The 17967-nt window shown below is 44.2% G+C and overlaps 1 protein-coding gene across 1 annotated transcript in view; it reads left to right on the forward strand.

The window, feature by feature from the left end:
• Window positions 1-17967, forward strand: part of LOC115079486 (mucin-5AC-like) — a 186495-nt gene that overhangs the window by 87074 nt on the left and 81454 nt on the right. The window contains exons 22-23 of the mRNA XM_029583111.1: window positions 5693-5932; window positions 13695-13851. Of these exons, the coding sequence (XP_029438971.1) occupies window positions 5693-5932; window positions 13695-13851 (397 nt within the window). The remainder of the gene's footprint in view (window positions 1-5692; window positions 5933-13694; window positions 13852-17967) is intronic.

Genomic DNA, 17967 nt, shown 5'->3' on the forward strand with positions numbered 1-17967 from the left:
TTAGTTGGGTGTAGCAAATTTAGGGAGTCACAAAGTTCCCCAGCAGCTCTTCTATGAACAGACCTCTCCTTTTCTCATATATGCTATGCAAGAGCCCCTAGAGATACCAGGATTCAACTGATGTGGTTGGGGGGTGGGGAGCGGAAGGCGGAGATTCATAAGAACTTAAGAAACGCCATACTGGGTCAGACCAAGGGTCCATCAAGCCCAGTATCCTGTTTCCAACAGTGGCCAATCCAGGCTACAAGTACCTGGCAAGAACCCAAACATTAGATAGATCACAAGCTATTATTGCTTATTAATTCCCCAGTAACACTAACTGCTGAAACCACATTCCATGGCAATGAATTCCAGAGTTTAATTATGCGCTGAGTGAAAAAGAATTGTCTTCAATTTGTTTTAAATGAGCTATTTGCAAACTTCATGGAGTGCCCCCCTGGTCCTTCTATTATCTGAGAGACTAAATAACCAATTTACATTAACTTGTTCAAGGCCTTTCATGATTTTGTAGATTTCTATCATATCCCGCCTCAGTTGTCTCTTCACCAAACTGAACAGCCTTAACTTCTTTGGCCTTTCCTCATAGGGCAGCTGTTCCATGCCCCATATAATTTTGGTCGCCCTTCTCTGCACTTTCTCCAGTGCAGCTATATTCTTTTTGAGATGCGGAGACTAGAATTGCACACAGTATTCAAGGTGCAGTCTCACCATGGAGCGATACAGAGGCATTATGACATCCTCCATTTTATTTTCCAACCTTTCCTAATAATTCTTAACATTCTGTTTGCTTTTTTGATGACCACAACACACTGGGCCGATGATTTCAATGTATTATCCACTATGAATCCTAGATCACTTTCCTGGGTGGTAACTCCTAAGATAGAACTTAACATTGTGTAACTACAGCAAGGGTTATTTTTCCCTATATGCATCACTTTGCACTTGTCCACATTAAATTTCATCTGCCATTTCGAAGCCCAGTCTTCCAGACCCCAAGGTCCTTCTGCAATTCATCACAATCCACTTGAGATTTAACTACTCTGCATAATTTTGTATTATCCACAAATTTGATCACCTCACTCGTTATATCCCTTTCCAGATCATTTATAAATATATTAAAAAGCACCGGTCCAAAAACCGATCCTTGAGGTAAACACTCCACTGTTTACCTTTTTCCACTGTGAATACTGACCATTTAATCCTACTCTCTGTTTCCTGACTTTTATCCATCTTGCAATCCACAAAAGGACATTGTCTCCTATCCCATGACATTTTAGTTTTCTTAGAAGCCTCTCATGCAGGACTTTGTCGAACATCTTCTGGAAATCCAAATACACCATATTTACTGGTTCACCTTTGTCCATATGTTTATTCACCTCTTCAAAAAAACGTAGGAGATTTGTGAGTCAAGACTTCCCTTGGATAAATCCATGTTGGTTGTGTCCCATCAAACCTTGTCTATCTAAATGTTTTGTGATTGTATTCTTTATAACAGTTTCCACAATTTTTCCCAGCACTGAAGTCAGGCTTACCAGTCTATAGTTTCCCAGATTACCCCTGGATCTCTTTTTAAATATAAGGCTTAAATTGGCTATCTTTCAATCTTCAGGTACATCAGATGATTTTAATGATAGGTTACAAATTTTTACTAATAGTTCTGAAATGTCATTATTTAGTTCTTTCAGAACCCAGGGGGGTATACCATCTGGTCCAGGTGATTTACTACTCTTCAGTTTGTCAATCATGCTTACCACATCTTCCAGGTTCACCATGATTTGATTCAGTTGATCAGAATCATCACCCATGAAAACCATCTCTGGAACGGGTATATCTCCAACATCCTCTTCAGTAAACACTGAAGCAAAGAAATTGTTTAATCTTTCCACGATGGCCTTATCTTCTCTAAGTGGCCCTTTAACCCTGTGATCAACTAAGTCCCTTGTAGGATTTATGTTTTGGATATATTTTTTAAAGTTTTTATTGTGAGTTTTTGCCTCTGTGGCCAACTTCTTTTCAAATTCTCTCTTAGCCTGTTTTATCAATGTCTTACATTTAACTTGCCAATGCTTATGCTTTATCCTATTTTCTTTGATGAATCCTTCTTCCAATTTTTGAATGAAGATCTTTTTGGTTAAAATAGCCTCTTTCACTTCACCTTGTAACCATGCCGGTAATTGTTTTGCCTTCCTTCCACCTTTCTTAATGCATGGAATACATCTGGTCTGTGCTTTTAGGATGGTATTTTTTAACAATGTCCACGCCTGTTGCACACTTTTTACCTTTGTAGCTGCTTCTTTCAGTTTTTCTCTATTTTGCTCATTGTATCAAAGTTTCCCTTTTGAAAGTTTAGCGGTAGAGCCATGGATTTACATACTGTGTCCCTTCCAGTCATTAATTCAAATTCAATCATTATGATCACTATTGCTAAGCGGCCCCACCAGCATTATTACTTCTCTTACCAAATCCTGCACTCCACTGAGAATTAGATCTAAAATTGCTCCCTCTCTCATAGGTTCCTGACCCAATTGCTCCAAAAAACTATCTTTTATTCCATCCAGGAACTTTATCTCTCTAGTATGCCCTGATGTTTCACTTACCCAGTCAATATTGGGGCCCCTGGTGCAGTCATAGATGCAGTCAGGAAAATCACTCTCACCCCACTCTTCCTGGGCACTGGTCAGTGAAATTCTTGGGTGGGAAGTATGCCCACTGGGGATTCGGGTAGCAAATAACCATGGAGTCAATGATAGTGGTCAAAGATAAATTTACTTAAAGTTTGGAAATCAAAATCTAAGCTAATATGAAGAAAATAATAAATATCATCAGGAAAATCATAATCAAGAAAGCAATAGTCTCTTTGTCCATGGTAAATCTCATAGAAACATAGAAACATAGAAATGACAGCAGAAGAAGACCAAACAACTCATCCAGTCTGCCCAGCAAGCTTCACACTTTTTTTCTCATACTTATCTGTTACTCTTGGCTCTTAGAAACCTTTTGGTTCTATTTCCCTTCCACCCCCACCATTAAGGTAGAGAGCAGTGTTGGAGCTGCATCTAATCTAGTTAGGGGTAGTAACCGCCACAATAAGCAAGCTACATCCATGCTTATTTGTTTACCCAGACTATGTAATTCAGTCCTTGTTGATTGTTGTCTGTATATAGATCCACTTTTCTTCATTCCCCCCTTCCGTTGAAGCAGAGAGTTATGCTGGATATGCATTGAAAGTGAAGTATTAGATTTTCTCCCTGCTGTTGAAGCAGAGAGCTATGCTGGATATGCACGAAGTATTATAGTTTCTCCCCCGCTGTTGAAGCAGAGAGCTATGCTGGTTATGCATTGAAAGTGAAGTATCAGGCTTATTTGGTTTGGTGTAGAAACCACCGTAACAAGCAAGCTACTCCCCGCTTTTTGTGAATGCACATCCTTTTTTCCACATTTCCTCTTGCCATTGAAGCTTAGAGCAATGTTGTTCTTCTCCCTACTGAATCAGTGTCCAGTTCTAGAATTCCTTCCCCTTCGAGGGTAGGATAACTTGTCTCAAGGGATGAAAAGATAGAATCCCCTTGCAAAAAAAAGAAGATTTTCCAAAGTAGATAACTCCAACTTCTCTGCAAAAATCTTAAAGTTTCTAAAAACTTCACAATTTCCACCCTCTGCTGTTGACTGGTCGCAAAGGTAAAAAATCAAGAAACCAGTCCTTCAAGATACTGGGGGTTTGCTCTTCTATCAGGAAACTCATTCAAAATCAAAACTCCCTGAATATTCCAAAAACTTCACTCTCAGAATCCCCAACTCTCCTGAATCAGTCTTTGGGGAGGAAATACCCTGTTCCTATGTTCAGGGGGAAATTTACATTCCTCAGTCGCTGCCCACAAGGAGGTAGGAATATAACAGGGGGAGGACCCAAAAAAAGGGGAAAAACCCCTACAAGAATACAGGGCAAACTATTAATAGAAGGCAATGCCTGATCACATTATTCATGAAAAAGTCCTGCAGACAAGCCTGGATTTATGTGCAGGCCTACTGGTTCTGGGACTAGAGTGGCCAGTTTGTTTGGGGGGGCTGCAAATTTCCAGCCCTCTCATCTCTCCAGTCACTGCCTCCACCTCCCCCACCACTGCCCTTCCCACCCAGATCTTGGTTCCCGTCTCCAGCAGTGATCCTCACCTTGAAGTAAGCAAGGGGACTAAGCCTGTGCTCACAGGCCATGCCTTCAAAAGGCTTCGTTACTGTATGTATCGCTGGAGCCAGACACTGACAGGAACAGGTGCCAACTAGGGGCACTGATAGACAAATCTGTTTCTGACTTGTTGAGAAAGCAAGTTTAAGTATCTGCAGGTAAGAACTACCTGTGCAGAGTTTCAAAGCGGAAGTAAGTGTATACTTTCAAATTTGGTATAAAATCCACCAGTTAAAAGTACCTGTTGACTATGTCCCAATGTGAAAGATTGAAAATTACCCCCTAAAAGGTTGCTTTGACAACTAACCATCACCTATTGTTATAGGAAGTATCATATGTAAGAAATGAAGAAAATACAACTTCTAATCTGAATCTGTTATCAGATAGGTGTACCTTTATAATCCAACAAAATTGTGCTCCAGAATAGATATCTCAACTATGCCATTTGATAACCTCAAAGAAATGCTTGGGTTTTTTTTTATCACAGTATCAGTGCCAGTGCTTTCAAAGTTTGAGGGGATAATTTCAGTCTTGTTTTGTTTCTAATATATACACCAAATAATTGCCTGAAACAAAAAAAAACCCTGAATTTCAGCCATAGGTTGTTCTTGGAAATGGGGAAATCCCACACAGTCTCAGCCAAATGTATAAACAAGGAGAAGAGTTTGTTACACGCTATCCTTGTTGGTTTCCTCTGCTGATTTCATAGACATGCAGTGGTTTATGAAGGAACCAGGTGTCTCAAAATACTGATGATGTCACATCCTCCCTTGGGCTACTCTATGGCATGCAGTTCAAATAAATGTTAAACACAAAGAAATTTCCATCAGCAAAATTATTTTAACATTACAAAGAGAGATTGCTTCACTGGAAAAAGAAGTTTAGGGAATTAGGGCTATGAGAACTTAATCTTGCAAAGTAGTTCAGTGAGCCTGAAGGAGCGTTCAAATTTTGTGAATTTCGCCCCTAGTCCCTCACCTTGCCCCAGTATGAGATACAGATTCCTCAAACTGGTGAATCTGCATCAGTTCAAATAATTCTGCCCAATCTGCAGATTCCCCAGGGGACTGACTCAGTACAGATTTCCACAGATCAGCAAATCTGCATTGAATCTGTTGGATTTTTCCAAGATTTGCTGAAAAGCAATCTGAGAAAGTTCCCCAGTGAATTTTCAGGAAACCCAGAAATTCTGTTGAATCGAGGTAGACTGAAATTCCTCTGGTTCATGTTTTACTTTGAATTGTTCACACATCCCTATAGCAGAGCCCGTGGAGTTCCTCAACAACTTGACGTGAGTTCATTAAAGCTATTGAAGGTTTCCTGCCTCTGAGCTGTAACTCCTTCTGGAATCTGGCTAACTTGAATCAAAATGGCCAACGCTGGCCAGTGGCCACTAGGTGTAATTGTTGAACCAATGACTGACTCCCTGCCCCCAGACGTTGTAAAGATGTGATAAATGTTCATGTTTAATCACAGGATTTTTTTGTTTTCCTTTTTTTTTCCGTGTAGGGAAAGGTTTGTGGCCTCTGCGGGAACTTTGAAGGGAACGCAATCAATGATTTCACAACAAGGAATCACGCTGTGGTCAGGAATGTGTTAGAGTTTGGAAACAGCTGGAAACTCTCACCTAACTGCCCCGATGCCAAAGACATTAGGAACCCTTGCACTGTGAACCCATACAGGAAGTCCTGGGCACAGAAACAGTGCAGCCTCATCACTAGTGAGGTGTTTGCTGCATGTCACTCTCAGGTACCGCACATCAATCCAAATTCTAGCTGAGGATAACATTCTGTACCTTTGATAAAAGAAATTATTGTCATAGCTTTTTTTTTTTTCCAAGAGCTGTGAGCACTTTTAGTCTAATGAGCACAAATCTTTGCAACTTTCTGGACACTTTTCTTTATATCAGAAGTAGAAGGGTCAATATTCAAAGCCATTTAGCTGGATAACTCACAAATTATCCAGCTAAATGGAACGTTTTTGAATTTTTGGGTCACTTATCTGGCTAGAGTTTAGCCAGATAAATCATTAACCAGCTAAAATCTAACCGGAGAAGAAAGAGGCGTTCTGGGGGCATTCTGGGGTGGACCTAAGTTATTCATCTAACTTAGCTATTTTCCTTTGCATCTGGTTTTTATCCATCCTTGTATAGCCAGTCAACTTAAGACTTAACCAGCTATATTCCAAATAACTTTGGAAGTGCAAGGAGAGATTAAAAGAATACCTTGCTCCCAATTGGGGTTTTCAGTATTCGAAGGGTGGAGTCGTCTGCCTAAGAGGTTGTGGGTGGATGGGGGTGGGGGGAGGGATGGCAGAATAGAGCTTTATTTAGAAATTAAAATTATAGGGTCCACAGGGGGCTGACCTGTGGACCCTACAACTTTTTAAAGCCCTTTGGAGGGATTGAGAGGAGGTGGGGGTTGCTCGGTTTGCAGGGCCAGTTATAAAATAAAGGAGGATGACTGGTTATTGGGCCACAAGTCCGCAGTGTATCAAGAGGGTCTTCAGGAGCTACAGATGAACTGGACGAACTGTATTTGCCCTTTTTTCTCTCTGTCCAGCACTGCATTTCAAGAAGGACCATTTCCTTCACAAACAACATCTTTGCTTTGCATGTCTCTGAGGTTTCTTTCTCCACTCCACCCTTCCTAGGATTGCATGAAAGCATATTGCTAAATTGTGCAACAACAACCTAATAAACCAAACAAAAATATTTAGATAAGAACATAGCAACTGATATGGATGTGAATCGTATTTTGGACGATTGAAAATATCGTACGATATTTTCAAAGTCGTCAGAAATCGGGGGCTCCCTGAAACCGATAGGAAAGCCCCACAAAATTGTTCATGGGGTTCTCTTAACATTTTGGGGGAGGGTGGGAAAAATGGCACACAAAAACAATCCCTAAACCCACCCCAACCCTTTAAAACATCTCCCTTAGCTTCCCCCACCCTCCCGACCTCCCCTCCAAAATGTTTTAAATGACCTGGTGGTCCAGTGGTGGTCCCGGGAGCGATCTCCCGCTCTCGGGCCGTCAGCTGCCACTAATAAAAATGGCACCGATGGCCCGCCCCATTTTTAAAGATGGCGCCGGCCATCCAATGCTCCTACCATGTGCCAGCAGGCAAGTCTTGATCCTGTTTCTACTTTCTCCCCATTCCTCCATCTGCTTTAGGGATTATAGGAGTCAAACCAATAGCAGAATTCAAGTATGCAAGGAATAGAAACAAAGGGACCTTAGTGAGAGAGGGTAGGAGAAGACCAAAGACTTGTGGCATTGCTGCAGGCTGGTATAAGTAGGCAGACTGGGTTGACCCAAAGGTCCTTTTTTGCCTACATCTTCTATATATAAAGGATCCAAAAACTGTCCCTTACTAGTAGGCTTCAGAGACTCGACAGTCTTGAGGGTGAGGTCAGAGTGTAGAAAAAGTGGTAGAGGAGGTTTCACACTTCCCAATGGCAAGTGTAATGAGTTTAACAAAACTCCTGTGCCTTCATGGTGCAGGGTTTTGCAGGTCTCTCTGGCTAAGAGGGAGGTGCTGGAGGGTAGTGTCTTCCAGTCTTGCCGCCTTTCATGGGCCCAAGGTTAGCATGCCCAGGTCTTTAGGACTAGGGAGGTCTTTTCTTAGGGTCCAATGATTCTTGAGATTAGCTGAGGATCCAAGAAAGAGGTTTTTAAGGAGACGGGAGTTAAGCTCAATATTTCTTATTCTGTTTAAGAGGGATTTCTTCAGACTTGTAGAAAATTGATTTTGCCTTTGTGGGTATGAGAGGAAGAATTGCTGCCTAAGAAAAGCATCAGCCAGAGACTCATCTGTTTTTATCTATTGAAAGAGAGAGAAAGAAAGAGGTGCAAGTGCCAGGGGAAGTAGCCAGGAAGGGAGTGTCTGACCCAATGTGCCTATCAACCAGAGTGAGCAGCTTTTGATTTAATGGACTTCATTTTTTCTGTTTTGATTGTGCAGTAAACCATAGTGTTCCTGCTTTGATTTTTGTGTTCCTGCAAATCAAGTTACCAGTAAATTTTGAGCGAACAACTGCAGTGTGGAGTGTGTTCATGTTACTGGACTGTTTGCAGAACAGCTACAGGAAGGAAAAACAAATCTTAAAGACTGATTCTTTCTGCCCATGGGGGAAGAATCCAGGACCATGGGTGCTACCTTGGCCCCTCCCTCTGCACTACACAACCCGCATTAAATATTTTCTTATTTTCTTTTTTCTCTTTTATATCATTCACATCATTAAAAAATGCCAAAAAAACTCGGTCACCAATGTTAGATCAAAAATGAAGTACACTTTTCACAAAGGAAAGTGATGTTTCATAAAGTTCATTCAAGGCACCATCTAGGTTTGCCTCGTTATTTTTTAATCACAAACACCACCATCCACCCTGTATAGAATTTATTATTTTCTATGCCAAAAAAATGTTTTTTGAAGAATATTTATGTTTTATAAAAATATTGTGAAAAGCTCATCCTCAATACGAATAGGAACAGTCCACCAACTCATCACTTAGAAATTCAATAACTTAGGGGTAGATTTTATAAATTTACACGCACGCGTACTTTTGTTCGCGCACCAGGCGCGAACAAAAGTACGCTGGATTTTACAAGATATGCGCGTAGCTGCACGTATCTTATAAAATCTGGGGTCGGTGCGCACAAGGGGGTGCACATTTGTGCTGAAATCGGAGCGGCCTCGGAGGGAACTTTCCTTCCGCCTCCCCTCACCTTCCCCTCCCTTCCCCTACCTAACCCCCCCCCCGGCCCTATCTAAACCCCCCCCTACCTTTGTTGGCAGATTTACGCCTGCCAGAGGCAGGCGTAAATCTGCGCCCGCCAGCGGGCTTCTGGCGCGCCATCACCCGACCCGGGGGCTGGTCCGGAGGCCTCGACCACGTCCCCGGGCTGGCGTAACGCCTCCAACACACCTCCCCCCCTGCCCTGAAATTCGCGCCGCCCACCCGACACGCCCCCTTTGCAAAGCCCCGGGACTTACGTGCGTCCCGGGGCTTGCGCGCCGCCGAGCCTATGCAAAATAGGTTTGGCGCGCGCAGGGGCCTTTTAAGAGGGTTACGCGCATAACTTATGCACGTAACCTTTTTAAAATCCGGCCCTTAATGAGCAATACTTAGCTTTAACTTAAACATAGATTCTGAGACATCAATTCAGCAAGAGCGTTTTTGCCCAACAAGGCCAAGTTTCGAATGACTTCTTCGTCAGGGGAAACCGCTTATCCACTGCTCATCTCAGCTCTCCAACATTGCTTATCCAAAATCTTCTGCTTGAATTTAAAGCTTGTTTTTGTTTTTATAAAATGCTGCCTGTATGTTCAAAACAACATGGCTTTTTCACCTTTTTATAGCTTCTGCTTCAGCTACAGTTGTCGCTCTCTGACTACTGGGCTTCCAGGGACTCACTGAATCAGGCCTTGCTGTCTGTATGCTATTCTTGGTGCCTTGTGATTGTTGAACTGTTCATCATTCTAATAAATGTTATCTAGTATTCAAAAACGGAGTTCTGTAGTATCTGGAGCTGGGAAAAATTTTAACTGATAGTCTAGGGTTGAGGTCAGTACAATCACCAATTCTCATAAAACAAAATCAAGAAATATAAATCATCAATCATAATAGGAAACCATACTAATAAAAAGAATATTGTAAAGCAGCTGTTGAATAGAATAACATCTAATAAGAAGAAAAATCTTTAAACTTTAAAAATTTCCCAAAAATCAATTAAATATTTCAAATAACAACCAATAAGGATAAAATATTTCCCGTTCTCCATTCCTGGGAACTTCTGATTTCCAGTCACCCTAAAGATTGTTGTGGATTGGTGAGAGGGGGAGAATGAAACACACAACTTTCTCTTCCATTTCTCATATACACATACATGTTCATTTGCTCACACACACATATACACACTCTCACAACTTTCTCTTTCATTTCTCATATACACATACATGTTCATTTGCTCACACACACATATACACACTCTCACAACTTTCTCTTCCATTTCTCATATACACATACATGTTCATTTGCTCACACACACACATATACATTCTCACAACTTTCTCTTCCATTTCTCATATACACATACGTTAATTTGCTCACACACACATATATACACACGCACACACACACACACACACACACACACATTCTCACACACATGCTCACTCATGCACTCTCTCTTGCACACATACATATGCACCCTTTTCCCCTCTTCTTCTCACTCCCACTTCCTCACATTCCCTTCCCTCCTTTCCCTCCCTCTCATTCACATTCCCATTCGGTCATTCATCTTACTTCCCTACCTACTAATCTCCCTTTCCTCTCACCTGCTCCTCTCACCCTTTTCCTTCCCTCTTTCACCCCTTCCCTTTCCTCTCAGTCACTCATCCCACTCATTCTTTGTGACCTTTGGCAAGTCACTTCACCCTCTTTTGCCTCAGGTACAGACATTTATAAGCATTTTTCCCATAGACACAAAATGGGAGAAAACCTTAGTAAATAGGCCCTTTAAATTCTATGCCCTTTGGGGAAGGGTACTGTAGTTATTATCCCTTCCCCTTTGGGGAAGGGATAATAACTACAGTACCTGCATATTACTCTCTGAAGTGCCTGAAAAGTGAAATATAAATAAAAAATAAATAATCATCCCCCTTTCCTCTTATTCACTCCTCTTTCCTCCCTACTTGCACCCACATTTCTTTCCCTTCCCTTCCCTCTCATGTACTCACCCCTTCGCTCTCTCAGCCCCTTCCCTTCCCTCACTTTATATCCCTTCCCTTCTCTCTCAATCACCCTTCACTCCCATTCACCTCTTCCCTCACTCACACACCCCTTCCCACTCACTTCCCTTTCTTCTCACTTCTTCCTTTTCCTTCCCTCACTGTCATTCCCCTTTCCTTCCCCTCCCTTCTCTCTCAGTCAAACACCACGATTTGACTTACCCTCCACCTCAGATCATCAACTTCTTCTTCCTGTTGGATGAGTGTGGAAAACTCGCCAGCAGGTCACCATCAGGCTCACTTCTGATCTTCTTTAGTATCTTGTCAACAAGTGCCGCCATGCATGGCCTCATCTTGCTGATGGAGTGCGGGAACCCTGCCCGCATGTCATTAAACAGTACTGCTACATGGGTCCTCTTCTTATTGATGGGGTGTGGGAGCCCCACTAGCATATCATTAAATGACGGTGCCACCGTGTAGGATCTCTTCTGGTTGGTGGCTGTGGGAACCCCGCCAGCACATCGCCATGCCGGGCATCTTCTTGCTTGCAGGGCGTTGGAACTGCAAAGCACAACTTCAGCTGATGCTGTGGGAACCCTGCTAGCTTTCCATCTGAGTTTGGATGCAGGTCCTAAAGACAGTGAAGCAGCCTGTTAGTATTTCACCTGCTACACAGCCTTATCATACCTTCATGACGCCTCCCCACCAGCAGAGGCCCTCAGTGAGCCTCATCACTAGTCTTGTCAAGTTCCTTCTCACTGTCCTTGCCGCACCCAAATTCCAGCCCTATGTGACCCTGCTTTGTCAGAAGCTCTTTGTTCTCTCATGGTGTCACTTTTGACTCCATGACCTGACCCTTGTTCTTGCATTGTTGCCTATGAGCCTTCTGCCTTGCCTTATGGCCTATGGACCTTCTGCCTTGCCTTGTGGCCCTCGGGCCTATCCTGCCTTGTTTCTTGTATTTATGTTGTTTGGTCTAGTCTCTCTTGTATCCTGTTTTGAGGCCTTCAAGCCTATTCTGTCTGTTCTTAGCCTTGCTGCCTTCGGGCTTCTGTGTTCCTTGTTTGGTGTTTCTCTTGTCTGCCTTGTCTAAGTCCTGCCCTAGTCTGCCTTCTTCCAGTCTTCATACCGGCCTTTACCAGAGTCCTGTCCTTGCCTCACGCTTGTCTTGTCTAGTTCCAGCTCCTGCTTAGTATCCAGCCTTGCCTTGTCCTGCATGCATTGTCCTGCCTGCCAAGCATGCCTACCTTGTTCAAGCCTTGTCTCTAGCCTGCCAAGTACAAGTTTTGACTTCAGCCTTGCCCTGTCCTGCCTGCCAGCCTTGTCTCCAGCCTGCCTTTTCCAAGCCTAGTCTCCAGCCTGCCTTGTCCAAGACTTGCCTGTGAGGACCCACCACTAAGATATACTGCCGCCACAGAGATCTACTGGGCCCCAGAACCCAACATGCCGGGGAGGGGGCTGGCTAGGTAGAAGACCAGCTCTTGTCTTGTCCTGAGTTCTGCCTTGCAGTTCTGTGCTGCTCCCCAGGTGGGTTTCTCAGACTCTGAGGCTTGTCAAACAGCCACTGCAGCAGTGTTTTGGAGGGTACTTGCTGTCACTCAAAATGTTCCCACCTAAGGCTGCCTCACCCTAACTAATTATAGAATCGCTCCTAAGCCTAGGGAAGCTGTGGGTTTGCTGGTTGGTGAAGAGAGTCCAAGATAGAGATAGAGCAGTTGGGTTAGTGAGATTAAAGTAAAGAGGGAGCATTTGGGACATTAATGAAAGTGGAAGAGGAGCTGTGTTGGAGGGAGAGAAAGAAAGAGCAAGAGGGAAGCTGAGGGAATATACCTTGAGAGGTCTAATTCAAATGTGGTATATTCAGCCACTTATCTGGCTAAATTATAGCCAGATAACTATTTAGCTGGATAAAAAAAGGATATTTCAGGGGCATTCCAGGGAGGGGCTGAGATATCCAGCTAGGTTAGCTGGCTAAGTCTGGTCTGGGCAAAGAACTGTCGTAAAGTTAGCCAGCTAATTTTAGGATAGCCGGCTATATTCAACAGCGTGGTTGCACTATTGAATAAATCTTCAAAGTTAGCCAGATAAGTTTATCCAGATAAGTTTGCTATCCGGACAGTGACTGAATATGGACCTCTCAATTAATACAGTGAAAAGCAAATATGGTTAGGCTAGAAAGTGACATTTTGATTTTTGTAAAAGCTGCTCATAAACACTGACTAAGTGAATATCATTAGTTTCTTTTTATTCTTTTTACTCTGCTTATTCTGTATGTCTAGGGTAACAGTGTTAGGTACTATGTTTCAAACTTTTAATTTTAATGTGGTTGTCTGCCTGTCTGTCACAGAAGCTCTCCAGACAATGCTGCTGAACTGTAATAGTACGCATTGTAATAAACCCCTTGGTGTATTGGTCATTTTTCTTGCTATTTTTAAATTGGTAACAAGGTTAAGAACCTGAAGTGATTATATCTTTTGGGTTAAAATAATTAAAGAACTGTCACTTGCTTACTTTATTCTTTTATAATTAAACCTTCAGCAACATCATAGCCTTTTTCTTGAGTTAAGTCTCTTCCAGACTCCTTCACATTGAACACTCCCATGCACAACTGAACTGAGCAAGAAAAATATCAAGTCAACCTATTCATCATCGTAAAAGGAATTCAGAATTCCCTACACACAATGTGAAAATGCTGAACTTGATGTTGGGTCCTATCTTGTAGGATGATCGTGACCCTATCACACACTCAGGTTTGCTGTTTCCTTTCTTCCGCAGGTCGACCCAATTAAATATTACTCTGCATGCGTGATGGATGCCTGCGCCTGTGACACTGGGGGGGACTGTGAATGCTTCTGTACAGCGGTTGCTTCCTATGCCCAGGCTTGTAATGAGGCTGGTGTTTGTATTGCCTGGAGAACCCCAGCAATTTGTCGTGAGTATCACCCTTTACCGTCACCAGCTAAGGTGAGGGTGAGAAAGAGAGAGAGAGAAACAGAGGCAGAAGGGGAATGCAGGTATTACAGTACATTTTCATAATCTTTCTGTAGGTCTTGTGTCCTCCTGTATGAGCACTGAGGCGATGGGAAACATTTTCGGCTACCAACATTTATTTATTTATTTAAAATCGGTTTCTTGGTCGTATACATCCAATGGTTCATAGTGGATTACAAATGAACATACATACTAAAAAAACAGTACAAATAATAAAATAATTCAGAAACAAAAACAGCGTTCATGTAATAGCCTGCCACAATTCAAGAATGTCCTGTGTATGCTGTTATGTACAGTCAAAGGCTGTTTTGAATAAATGTGTCTTTCAGGCTTTTTTAAAAAGTTCTGCTACACAATATCAAGCATATCTGCTCAGGAAGGGAGCTCCATATCTCTGATGCTGCCACCAAAAAAGCTCTCTCTCTTGTAATTCCAAGTTATGTTACTTTAATGGAAAGTACTTTTAGAAGGTTCCTGTTGTCAGTGCTAGCATTGAACCATGGGATAGAATCATTCTGATCAAGTTTCCTGTTCATACCCAGATCAAGTCCAGGCAAGTGATTTTGCATCCCTACCAGCAGATGGAGGCAGAGGATAAAAACTTTTCAGGCACTGCTACATAACCGAGAGTGCCACCTGCAGTCCCTCAGTATTTCTCTGTCTCCTGCAGATGACAGAGGTACAAACCTGCAGTATGAGAGAGACTGAAAAAAAAAAAAGTAAAATCTTAGAATTCTGTTTAGAAGATACAAGAAGATATTGAGAAGCTCCCTAAGGTGTTAGGCATCTTCGTGGGCCATCCCTCAGGTGAAACTGGGCGAGTTGGGGGTTGATGATCCCTGGCCTGTCTTAGCCTGCATCATCCAGAGGGTCCAAAAGCCAGGGGACCTGGCTCCCTAGCTCCCTTTGAGGACTTCTCTCCTCCTCTGTCAATCAGAGCAGGGAAATATACCCTTTTTTTCTGGGGATAACTTTTAATGACGCTGCTCTTTAAAAAAAAAAAAAGAGCAAAGGCCAGGTTGGTGCTGCTTGCAAATCACGGCTAGCAGGAGGGAGAAGGATCGCACTTTGCCTGGCAGCATCGGGGGTTTGGGGCTCTTATGGTCAGTGACTCGAGCCGAGTTGGTGAAGCTGTGCCTTGCATCCGGAGCACGATCATTCCACGAGGAAGAGGCAATGGTGCTGACTTCGTAGATCAGGAGAGCCCGTTGGGCCTGTGGATTGAGTCAGAAGTGCCTCTCTTCTGCAGCGCTGTGCATGAGCTGTGCCTCCAGGGGGAGGGATCCTCCAGTGAAGGGGCAGGCTTGGGGAGTATCACACATTCAGTGGGCCTTCCTTGTGGGTGGGGGGCTGGAAGTACCGTGGTTGGTAATGAGGCACATAGAAGGAGGCAGGAGGCTTCGGGAGAACCCAGGGATTTCCCTCCTCCGCTATCTCCCATGGTTCTGGATAATTCTGGGGCCTCTGGTTCTGGAAGGGAGCCTGAGGGGACGTGCCATGTGATGAGTCTGCAGAAATGAAGGATTTTTCTGTGGATCTTGTGCTGCTCCTTCATAAGGCCTATTTGGTAAAGAGGAGAGCAGGGGGGAAGCCACACTGTCCCCTAAAGAAGCTAGAGTGGATCCATCTGAGCGTTCAGGAATCTCTTGCTTCCCCTGGGACTGGGGGGTGCCTCAGGAGATGAGGACATGGTCTCAGACCTTGGGAGGACTTGGATGACCCGCTAGATGTGGGAGGTGATCCCGCAGATGACCCCGGGGATGATCCCGTGGAGGGTGATCCAGATGCTGTCCCAGGGGCAGGCAAGGATGCAACTGACCCAGATGAAGTTTTAATTATAGAGGGGGATGACCCAAGGGTTGTCGGATTGTTCTGGAAGGAGGAGTTCAGACCCCTCATTCCAAAGGTCCTGACAGAGCTAGGATTAAGATTACTCAGGAAGACTCGGTCAATTAGGGGGTGGGCTCAGTTCTGGATGGACTCCGGGGACTGCCAAAACTTTTACATTGCCCTTAAAGATAAAGAAGTTAGTGAACTGGGAGTGAGTACTCTGGAGGCTGGCTTGAAAGTCAGCAGGGCTATGGCAAACTTGTATCCACTGACGGAGGAGACCTTGGAGCTGTTGAAGCTGCCTAAAGACGGTAGATGCATCGCTGTCAGCGATCACTAAGAAGACAATTTTTCCTGCAGCAGGTTCAGCAGCACTGAAGGATAATCAGGGCAAAATGCTAAAGAACCAGGTAAAAAGGATGTTTGAGGTTTCAGCTTTGAGTTTCCGGGTGGCCATTTGTGGGTGCTGTAGGGACAAATCAGCTGCTCTAGGATTGACTGGCTATACTTCATGGACTACTAAATGTCACAGACCCTTTCAAAGTGCCAGCACAGTCAGAAAAAAAGGGAGGAGGCTTACCATTGGTCTATAGGTGCAGGAAGAAAAAGAAGGCCTCCGATTGGACACAAGGCAGGGAAAAGGAAGGAGGCATTCAATTGGCACGTGTAGGCCAATCAGAGGCCTTTTAGTCTGGCTGCCCCACCCCAGCATCCAATGGTTAAAATAAGTCTACTCTGGCTGCTTCACTAGAGCAGTAGCAGCTGGGCACCCAGGGATTATAGGTGTTATCCCTCAGATCCAGCAGTTCCATTAGAATGCCGGAGTCTCGGAGGGCGCAGAGACAAAGATTCACACCACCATCCTGCTGCTGTTGAGAAACGGGGGCGAGAGCCTACCTACCCGTTGTGGTGCTCCAGACGTGCTACCGACGCCGAGACGTGAGGGGCGGTCCCAGGGGCGGAACCCGGAAGTGCCCCATTTAACCGGGGCGCTCGAGTCCGAATCTGAGGGCGCAGAGACAAAGATTCACACCACCATCCTGCTGCTGTTGAGAAACGGGGGCGAGAGCCTACCTACCCGTTGTGGTGCTCCAGACGTGCTACCAACGCCAAGACATGAGGGGCGGTCCCAGGGGCGGAACCCGGAAGTGCCCCATTTAACCGGGGCGCTCGAGTCCGAATCTGAGGGCGCAGAGACAAAGATTCACACCACCATCCTGCTGCTGTTGAGAAACGGGGGCGAGAGCCTACCTACCCGTTGTGGTGCTCCAGACGTGCTACCGACGCCGAGACGTGAGGGGTGGTCCCAGGGGCGGAACCCGGAAGTGCCCCATTTAACCGGGGCGCTCTGCGGTGCGCCACTAAAGCCGCGCGCGCTTAAGGGGCGCATGGTGTACCGGCTTTGCCCGGCTTCGCCCGGAATCGTCGAGAGTCGAAAGGAATATCTAATGGTGGTCATTCAGGTACAGATGTATTATTCCTTTTATTAGAATATCTAATTCTCTGCTGACCATCTGTTGCTAGTAATTAGTTACATCATATTTAGAGGGAAACTGCTGACCGTTACTAAATTGACTTGATTATGCCTCCAAAGCGCAAAGGAAAAGTGCGGGTATTTCCCACACTACCCTTGCCATCTCCAATTCAGCAAGAAATCAGCAGATTTTTACTCTCCCCAGCTATAAATGAAGTGAAGACCAAAGACTCTGATGAGCCATCCAGCCAGGGAGGGCTGAGTGTGCTCCCAGACGAGGCTTCCTTAAGCCCTAATGTCGATATGCCTCCTGCACAAAGACTGGTGGAAATAAGCTCCGAAGGAGCCGAAGCAGAGACTATCAGTGAAGGAGCTTCTAATATTCTGGGTGCTATCCCCAAAAGTGGAGAAAGGAGGGAGGTTTTGGAGATAACAAATCCCTTAAATGGGAATAAAGAACTTATAACCCAGGTTAGCAGCCCTGGCTTACCCACCCGTCCTGCAGTGGTGACACTCGAGGCTCTTTGGGGAATGATGGAGGGTATGTGTACTAATATAAAAGGGTTGGAAAAGAAAGTTGATACTTTAATAGGGATGTGAATCGTTTTTCAACGATTAAAATTATCATCCGATAATGTTTATATCGTCTTAAATCGTTATAGAACACGATACAATAGAAATTCTAACGATTTATCGTTAAAAATCGTTAAATCGTGTTAGTGCGCACTAACTCGAGTTAGTGCGCACTAACTC

The sequence above is a fragment of the Rhinatrema bivittatum genome, chromosome 17 (assembly GCF_901001135.1).
Source record: "Rhinatrema bivittatum chromosome 17, aRhiBiv1.1, whole genome shotgun sequence".
Taxonomy (NCBI): domain Eukaryota; kingdom Metazoa; phylum Chordata; class Amphibia; order Gymnophiona; family Rhinatrematidae; genus Rhinatrema; species Rhinatrema bivittatum.